A 21,989-nucleotide genomic window follows, 5' to 3' on the forward strand; every position below is an offset into this window, starting at 1 on the left:
AAAAAGGATTAGCTTTCTAGTTTGTGCACACATTTAGGACTATTATTTATATACAGGAATGCCTTATTTGTAAATGCTGCATATTCTAATGCACTATTTGCTTGCATGTACACTATATTGCCAAAAGTATTTGGCCGGGTGTATAAATTCAAGCACTTAGTCATGGAGACTGTTTCTACAAACATTTGTGAAAGAATAGGCCGCACTCAGTGATTTTCAGCGTGGAACTGTCATAGGATGCCACCCGTGCAACAAATCCAGTGGTGAAATTTCCTCGCTCCTAAATATTCCAAAGTCAACTGTTGGCTTTTTTACAAGAAAATGGAAGAGTTTGAGAACAACAGCAACTCAGCCACCAAGTGGTAGGCCACGTAAACTGACAGAGGGGTCAGCAGATGCTGAAGCGCATAGTGCAAAGACTTTCTGCACTGTCAGTTGCTACAGAGCTCCAAACTTCATGTGACCTTCCAATTTTGCCCACGTACAGTATGCAGCGAGCTTCATGGAATGGGTTTCCATGGCCGAACAGCTGCATCTAAGCCATACATCACCAAGTCTAATGCAAAGCGTGGGATGCAGTGGTGTAAAGCCTTCTCTGGACTGATGAATCACACTTTTCCATCTGGCAATCTGATGGACGAGTCTGGGTTTGGAGGTTGCCAGGAGAACGGTATATATTTCGCATTGTGCCAAGTGTGAAATTTGGTGGAGGAGGAATTATGGCGTGGGGTTGTTTTTCAGGAGTCTGGTGTGGATGAACTTGACTGGCCTGCACAGAGTCCTGACCTGAACCCGATAAAACACCTTTGGGATTAATTAGAACGGCGACTGAGAGCCAGGCCTTCTCGACCAACATCAGTGTGTTACCTCACCAATGCGCTTTTGGAAGAATGGTCTAACATTCCTATAAACTCACTCTGCAACCTTGTGGACAGCCTTCCCAGAAGAGTTGAAGCTGTAATAGCTGCAAAAGGTGGACCCACATCATATTGAACCCTACGAGTTAGGAATGGGATGGCACTTCAAGTTCATATGTGAGTCAAGGCAGGTGGCCAAATACTTTTGGCAATATAATGTATGTGTAAAGGTAAAGTATGGATGAAATATTATATACTTTTTATGTGTTTCATCGAATTTCTTTTTGTTGTATTTATTCACAATGCCAATAAAGGAATCTACAGTTTGAACATAATTATTTTAATACTGAAATGTTACAAATACTGTTAATAAATACTGCATCTAGTGTCTACTCCAAATTACCATAGGAGTCTATTGAAAGTGACCCTTTCAAACACAAGACTAAAAAATGAATGGAAATGATATAGTTATACATAACGGCATTTAATATGAATACAAATCACACTGACCTACAGTACATTAACAAACATGGTAAAATAGTGTTTCACATTGCAGCAGGTGTAATACAGCAAAACAAAGAATGGGAATGAAGGGTGAAATATGTATTAGTGCATACAAATAAATAGATAAAATATAATAAATATATACTTAAAACACCATTTAATGTAGAGAAAATAAAGATTCCTTCAATTTGAGGTTTGTCTTTCATTTTAAGGCTTTTGTCAGTGTTTGGGTGAACTTGGGTGCAAAGGTGGAATGTGTGAGGTATTACTAATATTATATTTCTTTAAAAAATATTTGAAGAATAAACAAAAAACTGCTGGATTGACATGTGTGCTGCTGGTTTTCCACCTCTTTAATAGTCATCGAGGTACCTCTGGAGCTCGGATTCCAAGGCCACCATGGACAACCTCTCTTCCTCATCCTCCTCATCAGGGAGGGTGTCATCCCCTTGATCCGGGAACAAAGCGTGTCCAACATATTGTTGGAGATCTTGGTGTTGCAGGAAGCCTGTTTCAAAGAATTCAAGTGGAAATGTGCTGCTACGGCAACTTTAAAAGTATTATTTTGGAGTGTACTCACTATGGTTCTGAGTTGAGGGGAACACCTCTGTCCAGGTGTAGTCTGCCAGTGAGATGGGCTGGCTGATCCAGGATTGCAGAAGCAACTGGTCCAGTGTCATCCTCTGGGTGGGTTCCGGGTGCAGCAGCCCATATAACACATCGTTCAGTTCTGGCACATAGGGCAGAGTTGGTAAACATCCGGACGAAACGTGATTCTAATCATGTTTCATCAAACATATACCAATGTTGTTCTCCCCAGGGGAAACTGGGTAACACATGGCACACTGACACAGCTGAACCAATTGTTACTATAACAATCTACAAGGTTAATACAATTCGCTTCTCTTTCTTCCCCTCCATTTATCTGCTTTCTTTTGTATTTCAAGTTATCATTACATATATGTATTGTTGCATTTGAAACTATTGTATTGTTGATAATGGAGGTAATTATTGATTATCATTAGTGCTATTTCTATTGGTATTTGTATTGCTCCATTTGTAGTGCAATTATGCTCATTATCATTTCTGTGTTATTAATCTTTATTTCACTAACTGCTTCTTTGCTATCACTTTTACCATCATATTTGTACATATCCTATTTGCTAATGCTGTTAGGTTGTTTTTGTTGTTAATGTTGTCTCCGTCTTGTCCCCACAATTTCCCCCTCTGTCTTCCTTTCCCCTCCTGCTCCAGCCCGGCTGCACCAAATAATAATATAAATCCATTTAATAAAGTCAAATACAAATAAGCCAACAAGACAAGTATCCCACACTTCTCTTTTCTAAAGTAAATCTGTACAGACGATATGGGCATCTACATCATATATATGATTTGCCTGAGTAGCTGGACAGGACCAAAAAAAAAGAAAAAAGTAAACAACCGGAAGAAACAAAGGAAATAAAGTGTTCAAGCACCTGGGGAGAGGGGAAACGGGGGCTTCAGTTTGGCACCCAGGATCTCAGCCACATTACAGAAGGGGTTTTCACTGAACAGCAGCGTGTAGAGAAAAACCCCGAGAGACCACATCTCCAACTCTGGTCCCTCGTAGCTACACAAGAAAAACAAGACATTAACTATGCAGAGATTGCCAACTTGTGTTGATCCCGTAATTTGTTGCCTCTGAGTGTTTTAAATAACTTTATGATTGTGGTATCCTTGATGTTGTTTGAATTTAAACGCTGGTCGTCAAAGTTTATGGCCTGTAAAAGTCGTAAAGGACAGGAAAACAGTGCTCATTTGAGTGACTGTTCAAACACAACTCTCTCCATAAATGTACACTTTAGCCAACACTGTGGTTATAAAATTGTCCATTTGACATCACATTAAAAAGGAGCAGTGTAGAGATGAAGTACGTACGGGTTTCCTTGAAGCACTTCTGGGGAGCAGTACTCCAGTGTGCCACAGAAATGGTAAAAGCGCTTTCCTGAAGCCATCATGGCTGCAGAGCCAAAGTCTATGAGGCGGATGTGGAAACACTTGTCAATGATGATGTTCTCGTCTTTAATGTCCCTGTGCAGGATATTCTTTGTCCTCAGGTAGAAGACTGCTGCCACCAGCTGAGGGAAGAAGTCAGAAATGAGAGTTAAATATGACTAAATACTTATTGCAGGGGTGTCCAAACCTTTCCCAGCAACGGTCACATACGGTACCATTGAAGAATGGGACAACTGCTTGGGCACATTTTGTTCATTAAAGACCTGATTTACTACCTAGTGTACTAAACCACATGCAAATGTGATAGCACACGCAAACCTGATCTACTAAACGTGTGCAGAGTGGATTGCGTCTGTTAAGTGAGCAGAATAAGGCGTGCAATCCTTTTGGCGTCTCTGTCGTCCTTAATATGCAAAACACACACAATACTGGGAGGAGAAAATGCAAATATATTTTATTAGCATGCTCAATGTGATTTATCAACACATATATATCGTCTATTCAGCAACATCATTCTATAATTGTATTTCTACTGGATGACTTATGGGGCTGATCTTTTTTTTTATATTTTGGAAATATATTACTATAATATATCATCAACATAAAAAACGTCTTTCATTGTGCATTTTCTTGCATTTGAGTCATTTCAGACGCACAAATGCGTTGGTGATGCGATTCACAGCCTCACGCACAGAATTAAGTGTCAGTGTGCAATGAAACTGCAGCCAATGATTTTTCTGATAGTCGAATAGTCAGCGATTATCTTAACGATTAATCGATTTGTTGAATAATAAAGCGTACACATATTTAATGCTCTAATATTTCCATTGACTTCTAAAAGCAGCTTATGTTGTTTTAGGCATGTGCTAACCAACAACAAAGATGACTAATTAATTCATAAATATTTATTCATACTGTAACTGTGCTGCTCATTCAACTGTTCCAAAAATTAAAATGACTATTAAAAGGTTGTCCATTTAAAAAAAAAAGAAAAGGCCAATTGCTAAAAAAAAAAACCCAAAACAATTAACCCTGTTTATGTATTTAAAAAATGTTAAAATAGCAGCAATGAAATCCAACAACAAAACACAAAATCTAACAAAGAGCATTTTGTGATGTTTAAAAAGCTGCATACTGGTATATTGACTATTGATTACCGGTATGTTTAATCTTATGTAACCTCCGCATTGGTGCCTGTGTGTGTTAGTTGAATTGATGTAGTTTAGCTGGCTGACTTAGGCTAAAATGTCATATTTATTTTTCACACAACTTCGTCTCACTCTTGTTAGCTAGCTAGCAAGGCATAAGCGAACACTCTCACCGAGACTGAGACCGCTTCCTCCCTCCAGCTGTCCAACATCATGTCCCTGCTTTAAATGCTCGCCTATTGCAGATACAGTATACGACCGTAAAAACAAGGTTTGCTTTGCAAAATGAGCAAGGTGGTCATGTTTTTAACAAGAATAAGAGGAAAAGTTCTCACATTTTACATGTTAGCACTGGCAATGTTTTTGCGAGTGGCAGTGCTGATCCGCCTCTGCCTGGAAAAACAGAAGTGTTGACATCGTGACTATTGTTGACAAATATAATTGTCGTCGACAAATATTCTTGTCGACTAATCGTTGCAGCCCTAAATATTCTTGTCGACTAATCGTTGCAGCCCTAAATATTCTTGTCGACTAATCGTTGCAGCCCTAGTGTACATGTTTCTGTTGTCTAGATGGTGATTCAGAAAAGGTGTTACGGATTATAGATGTGTGCGGCAGTTTAACACATGGCACACAGGTAGGAGCATGATAATATGAATGTCGATAAAATCATGGTCTCTGTGGTAAAAGGCCTGCATACATGCAAAAGCCTCATTTAAATAAGGCGTTCTGCACCACTTTTCATTTGCACATGCAGTCTTAGTAAATCACACGCAACACGCACACTCAGAGTAAACGCTATTTTATTTTTTGCACACGCTGTTTAGCGCGTGTTGTTTGGATCTTAGTAAATCAGGCCCTTATTGCATACCTGTCTAAAGATATAGCTCGCCAGGGGCTCATCCAGTTGTGGCTGCATGTCGATAAATTCAAAGAGGTCCAAACCCTCTCCGTGTTTCTCCATCACCATCTGAAAGTAACTCCCATTCTCAAACACCTCCAGCACCTAATGAAGGAAACACACGCGATGCTGAAGGAAAGGTTGTGCGTTATGCGAATAAGTTGCAGAACACAAGTCTGATACCTTGACGATGTTGTGATGCTGCACACGAGTCAGGATGGCGATCTCTTGGCTGACTCTGCCCAACATCGGGTCATCCACCCAGCAGTCGCTAACGATCCTGCCCTTGCTAATAAACTTCACTACAGCCTGCAAAAGTGGAAGATTCAGTTAGGACAGGCCTGGGCAATTATTTTGACTCGGGGGTCAAATTTAGAGAAAAAAATGTGTCTATTTTTAGGAACACTAATATAAAACCTTACAATAATGTCTGATTGAATGCTAAAAACGTTATGACAGACCGCCTTAAAAAACGGAATGGAATTTCTTAATTTTTTTACTGAATGAGACACCCAGAAAGTACATGACAATAATATTGGATTTACAATATTAACTATGAAGATAAAACACTGAATATTGACAACATATGAACATCACACCCCCTTTCGCTCGACATATTTTACAATCAAGAGAAAACGCAACAAAAATGCAACAAACACAGCGAAAACCCCACCTACAATCTGATATATCACTAAGCTTTAGAACTTTGTTGTAAAAATCTCCTTCCGCGTCTGTCCCTGACAGGCCGCTCTGGAAACACTCTGTGGAAACGCTCCCCACCCACAGTGCTTGGTGCCTCATCTGAGCTGCTGTGACTTAGATTACCAAAGTAACTAATTAGATTACCATACTAGCTAATTAGATTACCATAGTAACTAGTAAAGTATATGACGCAAAAGCGCCTGCGTTCCCCTCCAAGGTTTCTCATTGTTATCCCATTGGGTTGAGTTTTTTCTTGCCCTGATGTGGGATCTGAGCCGAGGATGTCGTTGTGGCTTGTGCAGCCCTTTGAGACACTCGTGATTTAGGGCTATATAAGTAAACATTGAATGATTGACCTGCATTAAAAAAAAACACATTTAATGGTTGCATTAACTGGTTTAGAACGTTTTATGGAACTGTTCTTACTTCTTGTCCATCGCAGCGTCTAACAGCCTTCCAGACAAAGCCAAAGGCTCCTTTACCAAGAGCTTTAATAGGCTGGTACTCCTCCAGAAACTGCCCATCGCAGGCCCGAGAGTGTTCAAGATCCAAGGTGCAGCGCAACGCCTCCACATGACTGGCCTCTGCAATCTTCTGAGGGAGGGTTTTGGAAAAACTACATACTCAATCTGTGACTCATTTGAATTACAGGAATTATTTTCTTCAACTGACCTCTCCAAGACTGGCTCCGGACTTGTTGAAGAGGGATTTATCAGTTTGCAACAAGGACCCCTGCTGTCCACGCCTGCTCATCCACACGCAGATCATCGGGCTTCCATCGGGAAGTTTGGTTCTGACCACGTCACACTGCACCTCTGGAGATGAAGTGGTCAGTTTCATTGTGTTAACTGACAATAGAATTGTAATAAAGGCCTAAACGAACCAACTCTTGTGCCATCTCTGTGGTAGCCGCTTCCTTCAAAGTGGCCCTCGTGTATCAGTGGCGCATCAGAGCTGACACCACCTACCTCCACCTTCTGTTTCTTTGGTGTTGACGTAGCAGGATGGTCCGTTACTGATGGAACCTTACTATTTGGCTCACTAATGCAGAATTCATGGCCATTTTCCTTAGGAATGTAAGAGACAACCCCCCACTGATCCAATTCAACATGCTTTTCAGGCGAGGCGTGATTGACCTCTTTATTGGCGCTTACAGGCCCAGATGCCGGGTCAGAGCTGAGCACACACGGGGAGGGCGTCCGCAGTAGCTCGGCCGTGTCGCAAGAGGTCATGGAGTGCTGGTTTTCATTAATGCCTTCAGCCCCGTTGAGAAGTTCCCCGCTGCCGCTCAGATCTAGGTCAGCCAGGGCTCGGGTCACCAGATCGCCATTGCTGTTGAGGTCCAGGAAACAGCTCATCTCTGCCTGGCATGGATCAGAACCACAGTGGCCAGCAATCTTTTCACAAAAGCCAGAGGAAGACCTGCAAAATAGCATATTTTTCCCTCAATCTGCATCATTTGTCGACATTCACTAATATATAGTTAAGATATTGCAGTAGGTAAATATAAGAGTCACACCTGCTCTCCATTGAAATTACTTCAAAGCTGGAGTCTTGGAGGATAGACAAAATTGAGCATCTGTCTTTTGTCACACCAGATGACTTGACACCTTTGCTATGAACGGCGTGCCCATTTTGAGTGGGCCTGTCTAAAAGACATGCATGTCAATATGGAGTATGCAGTGTTACTGACAGAGATTAATACTGGACATTAAGCTGTACCTGCAGTGATCTCAATGATAGGATGCCTTTGTGTCTTAACCTCACAGCCAAGCTCCTGTTCACGTGTCTTCTCAATAGAAACCTTGCAGGCTGCGTCTTCTTCTGGATGGTCCACCCAGGCAAATGTCTTAAGGAGTGCCTCAGTGGTATCTCCTGTCTCTAAGTGGCTACTGGCGCCAGCGATCTGGGCTGCTTCCTCCAGAAGTTCTGAGGTGTCATCAGCACTGTGAAAAATGGCAGACATTAACCTACCTTGAAGCCACTACTGCTGCAGCCTTACAAGTAGGTAAAAAGCAATCTACAGCAACAGGAAATGTGGTAAAACAGGGTCTCTGCAGGTTTCAACAAGTCAAATTTAAGACCACAATGAATATAATTTAAGACCCTTGCATATCCATACAGACAAAATAGTACAAAGATATAAAGGTAACACTGAGGGCCATAATGAATTGTAAGTATATTAATTCATTCACTGCTCTTTTACATTGGAAAACAAAATAGTTTAACTACTTAAATACACCAGAAACCTCTCTATTGCAAACCAATTGAAAAACAGAAAAAAATATTAGCAAACATAACAGCCATTTTTCACATTTGCCACTGAAGTGTTGTCTTGCAAAAGGTGCAGTGTGCTTCATATCAAGTATTTTCATGTAGCAACAACCAGAACATCAGCAATGGTAGAAGAAAGTGCAACAATGTATTGTCTGTGAAAGGGACTGTTAGCATCTCTGCTAAAGCTAAATGGTTAATTTCTGCAGTGTTTTTGCGGCTGTCTGTATTGAGCAAAAAGATAAAAACATCTACAGTACTACTACTGTATCTGCACAAAAAAAACAGAGTGCAGACAACATGATTGTCAGAAAAGAAAGAAGGTGATTATGGCTTGCAAGCCTCAAACAGAATTTGGATGTGAAAAATGTTCATTCAAATTTGCTCCGCTCATTTTGTATCTGGTATGTATGAATATATTTTACCTGTTTTTTGTGACTTTTTCCAGACATATTGCTAGTAAACAAGGTCTAGTTTTTATTTAAGCATGACAAGATGACATTTGCAAATCTCCCTTGCTTTGCTCACCCAACCATAAACTGAGTGTAAACACTAAACAGTCAACCTTTAAAGATTTTAATGTCAGTTGCTGTATAAACTTTGAGAAAAGTTTAGGCATGAGAATCTGACCTGGAAGTGTTGAAATAAATAATATAAATAATATATGAGAATGACGGTGTTTTTTATAGTTTTACTGCTATGAGTAAACTACTAGCACATCTAGTGTGTGCTTACTGCAAGTAATAGTATTATTTCACTGGTAAACATCTCATATTGATCTCCTCAGCAATTGGCGCCACTTAACCCACATAACACTTCTTTAGGGGGGTTAAGTTGATCCTGGAATAATTGTGCAAGGTTTTGTGGCTTTTCAGCATCTTTTGACACAGACTTATCCCAGATTTTTTACTTTTACATTATCCTTCCATTCACTGTCACCGCAATGTTTACAAACGCTTCCATCCTCGATGGCTCCACATCTGGGTCCTAAACACGTAATACGTTTCCATCCACTGACTCCATGCATGCTTTAAATTGATCGTTTTGGAGCCACAAATCGTTGAACTTGCACTTACCCATCTGATGCAAGTAATACAGCTTTGCTGTGGGCCTTCGTTAAGTTTTCGCTGCTGCGATGCTAAGCTGTAACAAAACACTGCTGCGCACACACATCAAACTAGGTGGTGCGCGATTAATTCTGAGCAGGCAGCACAGGTAACGTGGTTCTGTTTTGTAGTTATGATATAGCGTCCTCAAATATCAAAACTTTTAAAAGCAAGACTGAAGTTTATGCATGTTTTAAATAAAAGTAACGTTAACAGATTTTTAAGACTTTTCAAAATCGTATTTAAGACCTTTTTTGAGATTTTAGAAGAATTTTAAATATTTTAAGGCCATAAATTTGGATTTAAGACTTTTTAAGACCCTGCGGATACCTGTAAAAAATGAGAGAAGATGGGGATATCAATGTGCACACTAAGCAATTCACATAATAAACCAGATTAATTGAGTTTCAGAGCATTAAGAAAGGTTGAACAACCATAAAATCTGGACAAATTAGAGCACACCAATTTAGACCAAACAAACTGTGACAATACTTGTCCAGCAGATGGTGCAAGAGATAGAATAAACCTGATGCTTTAATCCAGGGGTGTCAAATTCAAATACAGAGTGGGCCAAAATTTAAAACTGAACAAAGCCGCGGGCCAAGGTTGAACAAATTAACCTTTTGATAGGGACCCAAACAAGTTTTGCATTGAATATTGAACAAGCAAGGCTTATATAACTTTATAGTGACATGCAAAATCGAGTTTCAAATAATAATAATAATAATTAAAAAATATCAATGGCATATCAAATACAATTTAAATAAAAATTGAATGCCTCTTTTCTATTTGCAGCCTTCTGAGGTAAATATCAACATGAACTTTTTCCACAGGCTAATAAATTTGAAAATAAAATAATGAATAAACCAACCATTCAGGACTTTAAACTGCTCAGTTTGCAACACACTGATCTAATCTGATGTGCCCAAGCCAGATACCTGGCATCTTTTCTTGGATGCTAGTTCATTAATGTCGGGGCTCAGGCTTTGAGCTGAGGCAACCTTTATTATCGAACGAAGATGTTCATCAGTCATTATGTATCTCGTCCACCCGGACCACAGTCTTGGGGGCGTGCCTTAAATGCACTGCCTTTAACGTACTCTACGAGCTATCGTCACGTCCGCTTTTCATCCATTCTAACATCGTTCAGACCCAGTCACAAGATATGTGCGGCTTCTGTACACACGCACGAGTGAATGCAACGCATACTTCATCAGCAGCGATACAGGTTACACTGAGGGTGCCAGTTTAAAAACGTTAACACTGTTAGAAATATACGCCACACTGTGAACCCACACCAAACAAGAATGACAAACACATTTCGGGAGAACATCCGCACCGTAACACAACATAAACACAACAGAACAAATACCCAGAATCCTTTGCAGCACTAACTCTTCCGGGACGCTACAAAATACACCCCCGCTACCACCAAACTCCCCCCCCCCCCACACACACACCTTGTGCGTTGCATTCAATTGTGTGCACGTGCAGAAGCCGCACATGTTATGTGACTGGGCCAGCACTCGTTGGACTGGCTGAAAAGCAGACTTGACAATTTTCGGGAGGGGCGCTGAAGTTTGGAAGATTCCCGGGAGGGTTGGCAAGTATTAGAATTAGCGGTGAATGCGGTTTTACAGCGGCACCGCCACTATATATAATCGGCGGGCCAGCTTTAGTGTTAATTTGATATCGCCTCAAGGGCCAAGTGAAATTTGGCCCGCGGGCCAAATTTGACACCCATGCTTTGATCTGTCTGTGACGGTCAAGCAAATTAACTGCATGTATTTTTTAGCAAATCTAGACACATGTAATATACTTTATTGTTTAGGACAGAGGTGTCCAAAGTTCAACCTGGAGACCATTTGCAGCTCGCAGATATTTTTTTAATGGCCTGCGGCACATTCTAAAAATACTAGCAGAACTTTTTTTTAAAAAACTGGAATAAATGGGCATGCAGGTGATATGTAACAAGAAGTTGCAATGTTGACTCTGATATCACAAAGCGGCCATGCAGGCTGTTTTATTCTTTATCATTCATTGCACAAAAAATAATAATGAATAAAAATTAATGTTTTTATGAATTATTGATGTACTGAAGGCTCCAATTACTTCACAGCAAATATTCCACTTTGAAATAGTATCTGGGAGAAAATCTTGCAAATTTTGTGTGTTTGCTATAAAGTTTATAAAGTCTTTATGACAAACAAAAAAAATTAAGATCGACGGATAGATCTGAAGATTTAAGGGTAAAGAGTAAAAAAATACAATAAGGTATGACTTATTTTTAACCAATTTATGAATCATGAGTTACCTTTTGGATACCTGATAATTTTAATGGGATTTTATTTTTAAACTGTCATTGCTAAAAAATATAATAAGGAATCAAAAATAATGTTGTTCATGAATGTAAATATTGCATATTGTGTGCTTTTGCCTGATAAAGTAGGGTTTTCTCTAACAAAAAGGGCAAAAACATTAAAAATATATATTCTTATTGACAGATATATTTAAAGTTGATCTAGGGATTCAATTGTTAAAACAATTTAATGTGACCTATTTTTTAAATTTTTATGACTGTCTCAGACCCTTCTGGGTTCCCAGGACCAAACTTGAGAAAGCCCTAAAGTTGAAGAAAATCTATATATTGTATTGGTTTTGAAAATGAAAAATATCAAAATGGCCCCCGCATGCTTTAATTTTTCAGTGTGCGGCCGGCCCTCAGATTGCCGGTTTAAGCAATCTAAAAAGGCTGTAAATAATTAATGTTGGTACTTTTTGCACATGTTAATTAAAAAGCGAACCGTCATCTGACACGATTGACGTTGAGAGCAAACAAAACGCTGACTTACACAAACACACGTGTGGACGTGACAGCAGGAGGGGACAACGTGGATAGAGCACTTCCTTGTTTGTCCAGCCTGGTGCTATTCCCAGTGAAAATCCTACCCCGCCCTGTGGATGATCTGCGCCGGCAGGCATCTTGCACCATGGCCATGTGTCCGGCCACCAGTGAGGAAGGGTCGATGACTGAAGTTGACAGTACAATGAGAAACTCACACAAAGATACAGTAAAGACACAATGGCAGCATGCATGAAGGCACCTGGTGGCCAAACACCTGCCATCTTGAGCACTTGAACAGTTTACCTGATTTCCCAGACTGTTGGGATTCAGATGTACTTTTGCCAGCCTCGGCTTGAGGCTCGGGGAAGGGACTGATCTTCCTGACCGAATCGGACATCCATCCGTAGAAACCGGGCATGAGGAAAGTGACACACTGTTGAGGGCATAGGCAAGTGACAAATGAGGCTTGGCGAAGAAGACAAAGCACCTGCCATCCTTCCCAAGCTGCGGTCTCATTGGCTGACCTTTCCCAGGAGCTCGACCTTGCTGTAGCCAAACAGACTGAGAGCCTGTTGATTGCGGATGCTGCAGATTGAACCATCAGGTCGCAGCAGGAGTAGGCCGCTGAGAGGGGCGAAAGCAAAGATTGTGCCAGTGTACTCCAGTGTGGGGTCGAGGGAGAGGACCCAGCTGTCTTTCTTGATGCCTGAGTTGAGAAAAATCTAATTTAAGTTTTGCGTAAATAAAGGTCATAACAATTATTTTTTTTAAACACCGATTCCTTATAATCAGCAATAAACAGTGACCAACACAAGTGGAACGAAATTGGCTGTTTAATTTAAAACTGAAAATGCTGAAGTACAAACAGTAGTTTATTATATTACATGTTCTAAATCAGGGGTGTCAAACTAATTTTAGCTCAAGGGCCGCATAGAGGCAAATCTGTGCACACGCGGGCCGGACTATTAAAATCATGGCATTAAAATAAAGACAACTTCAGATTGTTTTCTTTGTCTTACTTTGGCCAAAAATAGAACAAACACATTCTGAAAATATTACAATACAAATATTTAAAGAAATACCGGCAGCGGTAAAGTTTAGATCCATGAAGGAAATAAGAAAGTGAATGAACGTTTATAACTGAATAAATTTACATATGCATAAAAAGTTTTCTTTTGTAGTATTTTTTTTAATGAATTAAGTAACGTTTATGACAACCTTTTTCCAAAACACAATATAGAATGTGAGATATAACAGGATAATGCATACATTCATCATTTGTTTTCAAAACGGTTACAAAAAAGTGGGACCCCAAAAATTTACTGTGGGACCTCATTTTTATGACTTGATGGGGTTTCTGGGACCCCAATCTTAAAATTCCTAGCGCCAACACTGATGGAGTATTGGTGCGTGCAAAACAGCAGCAAGCGGCTGTGGCCTGCGGGCCGCTTCTAATACTAATCAAATATCATCCCGGGGCCCACAGATCATTCATTTGCAGGCCGGATCTGGTCCGCAGGCCTTGACTTTGACACATGTTCTAAATCATGAATGTAAACTATTAAATATGCTCACTGTGTTCAGTGTGTGAGACTTCCATTTTGGGTGCATCGTCTTTATCAAGACTCTCTGTTGTGTATGCACATTCCACCCCACTGTGTTGTGTCTGGGGCCTTGCACACTGCACAGCCCCCTGAAGCTTAATGCACAACGGAACCGACACGCCGTCTCTGCTTTTACCACAAACTCGCTGGATCCTCAGCATCTGAAGAGGAGCATAGGAGCAAATATGCTTGAACACAAACTTGATGAGAGTCAGCTTTTCCTAAAGGAGTGGCACAGATTTGGTGGTGTGCTTACTTTGGGCAATGCTTGGGAGTGAAGGGGGATTTGTAAGGAAGGGATTAGCTCCATGACAGAAAGTCCTTTTAAGTCATCAGGATGGTGGTATCCATGGAGATGCGCAAACGCTGAGTCACATGAAATAATATTACCCTAAAGGATGGAAATACAGATTTATTAGGTTAAGGTGAGAGATTAATTCTCCCAGTTGAAACCACACAGTTCCTCATCATCATCATGTAAAATTTCAACGCCTCAATCATTGGTATGTGTTCATCTACAAAACCATTCTGGGGTATCACTCCATCTTATTTGTCTTGTCTTTTAACAAAGAAACAAGGAAGTCACAATCTTCGTTCAATGAATGTTCTGCAATTTGTTGTCCCCAAAGTAAGAACTGAACTGGGCAAGAAAGAATTTAGCTTTTCAGCACCGAATGCTTGGAATAACCTACAATCAGATCTTCAACTTCAAACCCTTGTTACTACATTAAATGAGTTTAAAGCTTCTGTGAAAGGATTGCAGTCTACCTTGTCTGTACGCACATGTGTTATGTGAGCAAGTTTTAATGTTGTAAATTTGATGTTTTATGTGTTGTTTACTGTTTTTAATGTAACCTTGCTGCTGCCCTCTTGGCCAGGTCTCCCTTGGAAAAGAGATCTTTGGTCTCAATGGGATTTTACCTGGTTAAATAAAGGATAAAAAAAAATTAATAATTAAAAATGTTTTTACATAAAATGCTGAAATAAAGGTTATGATTTGTATGCCTGCCTTTAGATAATATTACTCAAATATTTTTACAATGTCAGGTGATATTACTTTAATACTATGCCCATTATTTTTGTGGAACTACACTACCCTGTAGAATACCACTAGGCATTTCTGATATTTTTTCCCATCCTTTATTCATTTTACTACGGTATGACAAGGCAATATATATATATATATATATATATATATATATATATATATATATATATATATATATATATATATATATATATATATATATATATACATACACACACACACACACATATATATAAAGGCTGGCAAATTAAAAAAACACATACATCTTGAGTAAATGACAAATATGCGGAAATGCGTTCCACATTTTCCAACATTAAAGCAAGATGTTCTCCATTTTGTGACATTCTGTGGGTGCACACCGACATTGGGATCTCTTCGGACATTGTCACAACATCAACCTAAAAGAAGAGACATTTTGAGTAATGTAATAACACATTTGGGGTATATGCATGCCCATCATTAGCACATATTACTTGACAAGCATTTTACTTAAGGTCGAAGCAACAACATTGGTTAACATACCACTTTTCCAGACACAGATGCCACAGTCCCATCCGTTAGCAAAAACTCCTCATTCAACGCTTCTTCTAAAACCTGTGTGGTTTTCCTCAAGACACAAAACAGCTTTTTTCCTTTCAATGTATTAGCGGTGCACTCAAACAGTTTGCAGGCATCATCGTTGGCCGATAGAATCTAAAAAACAACAGTACAACCAGAACATTATATTACTGTAGAACTGAGGACATAAAGTAAAAATTGAATCAACAACAACAAAATTAGTACCTCTCTGCTTTTGTGATCCACTATTATAAGCACTTTGTTTGGGTTGAAGGCCAATGGAGATACAGACAGTACACAATCTGCTGATATAAGATGACCATAAAGGTTGTCTTCCATTTCTGACATTGTGGACGGTCGGGGGAGGGCATTGACAGAAATGTCATGATGCAAGTTGGACATTTCGTAGTTTCTTGATGATGAATGTTGACCTGTAAGCCAAACAAAGTTCAAATATCCCTCTGACTATGTAACAATTGTCTGTAAAAAAAAACGGTCAAGAGCAAAACCTCTAACATGTCAGTCAGAAACATTCAACCTGACCAATTATAGCCTGGGAATCAAAATAATTTAGTCCAATCTGTAGTTTAAGCCTTTCAAGTTTCTTGTTGCAGACAATTTAAAAAACACAAACAAATCTAAAAAAAAATGTCTCCTCTTGCACCGGCATACTTTTTGCCCCCGGGAGCTTCCGTAGCTTCCTTAGCGAGGAGAGCGAGACATTTGTTCCAAAGAAAAGAAAAGTGGTGTCAGTAGTTTGGTTTTGCGGCAACAGGCGTGGAACAAATGACTGCATACCGCAAAGTTTGTTAAAAAAAAGGCAGCCGCACATCAAACTTATTCCAGCATCTGAAACTGAAGCCTCCAGCTGAGGGTGGAAATGCAACTCGTTACTATGTAAATAAGGCTGTTACAACAGACAAACTCCAACAAAAAAGCATCTTACTGTGGTGTAATCATTTACACAAGATATCATGTACGATGAAAAAGAAGCTAAGTGGAGTACGATCACTAAAGCAGTAGCTCTACATGTTGCAAAAGATGTGGTGCACGTACAAAAAAAAAAGCCTCCATTTATCCACTTACTAAAACTATAGTCCTCTCAATGCTTTACTTGATTATTTATTTGCATACAATGTACAACACTACATCTTTATTTACAAAACCATGAATGTTGTCTGTCTATCTGTGTTGGCCCTGCGATGAGGTGGCGACTTGTCCAGGGTGTACCCCGCCTTCCGCCCGTGTGCAGCTGGGATAGGCTCCAGCACCCCCGTGACCCCGAAAGGCACAAGCGGTAGAAAATGGATGGATGGATTTTAATCAAGACATAAGATTTAAGTTTGCACATTATTAATCTCAATGTTGGCGATTATTATTTATTTGGATGATGGATAAATAACGATACATTTTTGTTTACAGAAGTATATTTGTTCAAGACAGAAGTATTGCCCCTGGAAGATCTTAATTTAGTTCTCTGAAAATTATTCTATAAAAAGTACAATTCATATCTGGGCTAAAAAGAACAACATTAAACAAATTAAAATTATGCTAAGAGTAATATGAAGTGTATGCTTTGTCATTTCAAACCAAGGTTTTATGATCAACTAAAAGAAAAATTTGTTTTTTATTTATCTATGTCATTTATATTCATTGGTTTCTTTAAAATATAGGGGAAAAATCGTAAAAAAAAATTGTGAATCAAATTTTTGGTGAAAAAAAAATCGGGAGATTATATTTTTAGGCCAAATCAAGCACAAAGTAAAAAACACAAATACAAATAGACAGAATAGAAATTGAAAGAGCAAATGAAACCAAATTTCTAGGTATAATGATTGACAATAAATTGAACTGGAAATCTAATGTAAAAAATATACATAACAAAGTAGCAAGAAACACGTCAATAATAAATAAAGCAAAACATCACTTTATATTCTCTATTACTCACTAGTCTTACCATATCTGAGTTATTGTGTAGAAATATGGGGAAATAACTACAAAAGTACACTTCATTCATTAGCGGTGTTACAAAAATGATCAGTTAGAATAATACATCATGTTGGATATAGAGAACATACAAACCCTTTATTCATTGAATCAAAAATACTGAAATTCCACAACACAGTAAATTTGCTAACAGCTAAAATTATACACAAAGCAAACTACAATCTGCTACCCAAGAACATACAACAATTCCTCTCTACAAAAGAGGAGAAATATAATCTCAGAGAAAAATTTTATTTAAAACATTTGTACGCACGTACAACACTTAAGACCTTCAGTATATCAGAATGTGGAATTAAATTATGGAATGGATTAAGCAAAACAATCAAACAATGTACTAATATAATCCACTTCAAGAAAATCTTCAAACTTAAAGTGTTTACAAAGTACAAAGAAGAAGAACAATGATAAACATTCTGAATTTATTTCATCCATCCATTCATTTTCTTGATAATCTTACTCATCTCACCAAATGAAATACAACTTATTTATTTATGTATTTTTAATGTTATCACTTATGGAGTGTATTGTGAATACATTGAGAACAGGAAGCGAACAAAAGTTTTAGCAACTGCTATGTAAAAGAAAAGGGGTAGGATTAAAGAAGCTCTGCTTCTTCCTACTCCTTTTCGAACATGTTGAACAGAGAAACTGGAAATTGTGATGTATCATGTTGTATGCATGCATGTTGCAAATAAACTCAAGGCTAATGTCGCTTGTTTACGTACCTGTGGAGGAGCCAGAATAGTAGCGTCGCTGCAATGCTAACAAGTTCCTTTTCTGCAGTGGTCTCTGGGTACAAGGGTAGGACATGTTCAAGTCGAACTCGTCCTCCAAGAAATCGGAGGAGAGATCGGGAACCACACAAATGGTCGCTCCTTTATCCATGAAGAGTTGTCTTGCTTCGAATCGACTATCGCTGCTCAGCGACATTGTTGTTCGGTTATCTCGCTGCAATAGCAGTTGGCAACCAAAACTAAAGAGACGTGTTGTCTTAAAAGCAGTGTTTTGATGAAACGACGTCAAAGAGATTGGATGCGACACTTACCTTAAATCCCAGCAACACTTTGGAAGAACAGAATGGTCTCCGGGGTTAGTTGACGACAGTTGACAAGGAAACAACTCCCTTGTGTTTTTAGCTTAGCCAAGCTAGCATGTTATATGCTAATTCCGCTATAAACAGCTACGTACGGTGTTCGTTTCCGTCTAAGCGCTCTTAATACCGAGTTGAAATCGCCGTAAGTGATTTCACAACGTCAAATACACGAGCAGGGCAAGTTTAGCATTTATAATCGGTGTTTTTTAGCCCACTGAGTCGTTGAGATAGTTTTGTAACTCGCGGGCTTCCTGAGCCGGCCAAACAAATCATACACGGAAATGCATTGGAGCCAATCGAGAAGAAGGATTCGAAACCAGAAACGCTCATTGGCTGAGTTCGCAAGACGACCCGCCTCTGTTTCTATGGTAACGGCGCTACTCTATTATATTCGGTGTATTTCAACCACTAGTGTGCCGTGAGATACAGTCTGATGTGCCGTGGGAGATCATGTAATTTCCCCTAATTGGGTTAAAAATATTTTTTGCAAACAAGTAATTATAATCTGCAAATGTGCCTTTGTTGAATGTCTGTACTGTATAGAGCTAAATAGTCAAATGTAAATAATCAAATGTAGACTCTTTTTCTTATACTTTCTGATACCTCTCTCTGTGTCCACTACTTGCTGTACATATCCTACCAAGTCAGTCCTACACTGTTCCAATGTCCATTTCTCTGATGATGCAATTGTTAATGACTGAAGTGTTGATACCAACCAAACCTAAACCCCCCTACCTCCTCCATATCCCACAACCCGGATTGTAAATAATGTAAATAATTCAATGTATATATTCTGATGATTATCTTGTGTGATGACTGTATTATGAAAATATTATACACTACCGTTCAAAAGTTTGGGGTCACCCAAACAATTTTGTGGAATAGCCTTCATTTCTAAGAACAAGAATAGACTGTCGAGTTTCAAATGAAAGTTCTCTTTTTCTGGCCATTTTGAGCGTTTAATTGACCCCACAAATGTGATGCTCCAGAAACTCAATCTGCTCAAAGGAAGGTCAGTTTTGTAGCTTCTGTTACGAGCTAAACTGTTTTCAGATGTGTGAACATGATTGCACAAGGGTTTTCTAATCATCAATTGGCCTTCTGAGCCAATGAGCAAACACATTGTACCATTAGAACACTGGAGTGATAGTTGCTGGAAATGGGCCTCTATACACCTATGTAGATATTGCACCAAAAACCAGACATTTGCAGCTAGAATAGTCATTACCACATTAGCAATGTATAGAGTGTATTTCCTTAAAGTTAAGACTAGTTTAAAGTTATCTTCATTGAAAAGTACAGTGCTTTTCCTTCAAAAATAACGACATTTCAATGTGACCCCAAACTTTTGAACGGTAGTGTATATCTGTATCATGAATCAATTTAAGTGGACCCCGACTTAAACAAGTTGAAAAATGTATTCGGGTGTTACCATTTAGTGGTCAATTGTACGGAATATGTACTTCACTGTGCAACCTACTAATAAAAGTTTCAATCAATCAATCGAAGCTCGGCAGAGTAACCGTGTAATACTCTTCCATATCAGTAGGTGGCAGCAGGTAGCTAATTGCTTTCTAGATGTCGGGAACATGGTTTGTCGTGATCACAATATGCGGGAGGCAGCGTGCAGGTAAAAAGGTATCCAACACTTAAACCAAAAATAAACAAAAGGCATCGAAGCTTAGGGATGGCTATGCAGAATGAAACTAAAACTGAACTGGCTACAAAATTAAACAAAAACAGAATGCTGGACGACAGCAAAGACTTACAGCGTGTGGAGCAGACGGCGTCCACAAAGTGCATCCGTACATGACATGACAATCAACAATGTCCCCACAAAGAAGGATCGCGTCCGCACAACTTAAATAGTCTTGATTGCGAAAACAAAGCATGTGCGGGGATAGCATTCAAGGAAGATATGAAACTGCTACAGCAAAATACCAACAAAACAGGAAAAGCCACCAAAAGACAAGAACTTAAACACTCACTACACACAGTAAAACACAAAAAAACTCTAAATAAGTCGCGGTGTGATGTGACAGGTCGTGACAGTACTTTGAGACAAGTGATGCATGCTTAGTTATGGTTAACACCTGCGAGAACAATTTGTTACTGTCAATATCAGCTGCTGAGTTTGATTTGTAATGTTTTCTGCGGGTGGTGGGCCTCCGCATTTTTTCAATGAAAAAAATGTGTCTTGGCTTAAAAAAGTTTGAAAAACAATGTGTGAAGGTTGTTCTGAGAAACCTTAATATTGAAGATGTTCATTTGTGGGATGAAAAATGTTCCAACAAATATATGAGGGCAGTTTTAGTGAAATAATATTTTCCGGGCACAGTTCATAGACAATATATCCTGAAGGAGTTTACAAAAGTTGAGCTAAGGAAAATAAGGACAAGCTATATTACATACCCAATTCTTCACAATATTAATGTCAATCATCTATGTGTGGAATGTGAGAGTGTACATGTGTTTTGGGAGGAGATCAGAGATTGGCTGAGAAACAAGGGTGTGGAGATGTCCCCATTCACTATAGAAGAGATCACATTTGGTATTTTTAGAAACGACTGTAACATAGAAATGTTTGTCAACATTATTATGCTCCAGGCAACATTTTTTCTACATACATGTCGATTTATGAAAGTAAGGCCTACATTTTCTAATTGGCTTAATGGTTTACAATTATCAATCAAATCTTGGAGGATGATTAAAAGTACAAAAGCCCTTAAAGGCCTACTGAAATAATTTTTGAAAATTTAAACGGGGATAACAGATCCATTCTATGTGTCATACTTGATCATTTCGCGATATTGCCATATTTTTGCTGAAAGGATTTAGTATAGAACAACGACGATAAAGTTCGCAACTTTTTGTCTCTGATAAAAAAAAGCCTTGCCCCACCGGAAGTAGCGTGACGTAGTCAGTTGTTCGCCTCCTCATGTTTTCCTATTGTTTTCAACGCAGCTAGAGCGATTCGGACCGAGAAAGCGACGATTACCCCATTAATTTGAGCGAGGATGAAAGATTCGTGGATGAGGAACGTTAGAGTGACGGACTAGAATGCAGTGAAGACGTATCTTTTTTCGCTCTGACCGTAACTTATGTACAAGCTGGCTCATTGGATTCCACACTCTCTCCTTTTTCTATTGTGGATCACGGATTTGTATTTTAAACCACTTCCGATACTATATCCTCTTGAAAATGAGAGTCGAGAACACGAAATGGACATTCACAGTGACTTTTATCTCCACGACAATACATCGGCGAAGCACTTTAGCTACTGAGCTAACGTGATAGCATCGGGCTCAAATGCAGATAGAAACAAATTAAATAAATCCCTGACTGGA

General features: G+C 39.1%; 1 protein-coding gene across 2 annotated transcripts; it reads right to left on the minus strand.

Annotated features, from left to right (window-relative positions):
* Positions 1-1,339: 1,339 nt before the first annotated feature.
* LOC133631356 (PAS domain-containing serine/threonine-protein kinase-like) lies at positions 1,340-18,944 on the minus strand. Of its 2 annotated transcripts, none has more exons than XM_062023549.1 (21): positions 18,595-18,944; positions 18,275-18,522; positions 15,768-15,973; positions 15,507-15,677; positions 15,248-15,382; positions 14,193-14,327; positions 13,908-14,097; positions 12,857-13,038; positions 12,636-12,765; positions 12,340-12,517; positions 7,830-8,053; positions 7,627-7,756; positions 6,991-7,529; positions 6,780-6,922; positions 6,534-6,698; positions 5,589-5,714; positions 5,376-5,510; positions 3,279-3,478; positions 2,837-2,970; positions 1,942-2,091; positions 1,340-1,869 (listed from the first exon to the last, which is right to left on the minus strand). In XM_062023549.1, exons 2-21 carry the CDS (start codon positions 18,477-18,479, stop codon positions 1,715-1,717), a joined length of 3,633 nt encoding a protein of 1,210 aa, XP_061879533.1. In that variant the 5' UTR covers positions 18,480-18,522; positions 18,595-18,944; the 3' UTR covers positions 1,340-1,714. The 2 variants fall into 2 exon arrangements, with proteins under 2 accessions (XP_061879533.1, XP_061879532.1); XM_062023548.1 differs by having other exon boundaries at positions 6,534-6,701.
* Between the last annotated feature and the right edge of the window lie 3,045 nt (positions 18,945-21,989).

The sequence above is a fragment of the Entelurus aequoreus genome, linkage group LG16, assembly GCF_033978785.1.
Source record: "Entelurus aequoreus isolate RoL-2023_Sb linkage group LG16, RoL_Eaeq_v1.1, whole genome shotgun sequence".
In the NCBI taxonomy this organism is placed as follows: domain Eukaryota; kingdom Metazoa; phylum Chordata; class Actinopteri; order Syngnathiformes; family Syngnathidae; genus Entelurus; species Entelurus aequoreus.

Excerpts from the sequence above, each read along its gene's own strand:
- LOC133631356 (XM_062023548.1), bottom strand. The coding sequence starts at position 18,479 with ATGTCGCTGAGCAGCGATAGTCGATTCGAAGCAAGACAACTCTTCATG. Across the intron at positions 15,974-18,274 it reads CTATTCTGGCTCCTCCACAG|GTCAACATTCATCATCAAGA; the intron begins GTACGTAAACAA and ends TTTGGCTTACAG. Across the intron at positions 14,328-15,247 it reads ATTTGTCATTTACTCAAGAT|GGTAATATTATTTCATGTGA; the intron begins GTATGTGTTTTT and ends TCCATCCTTTAG.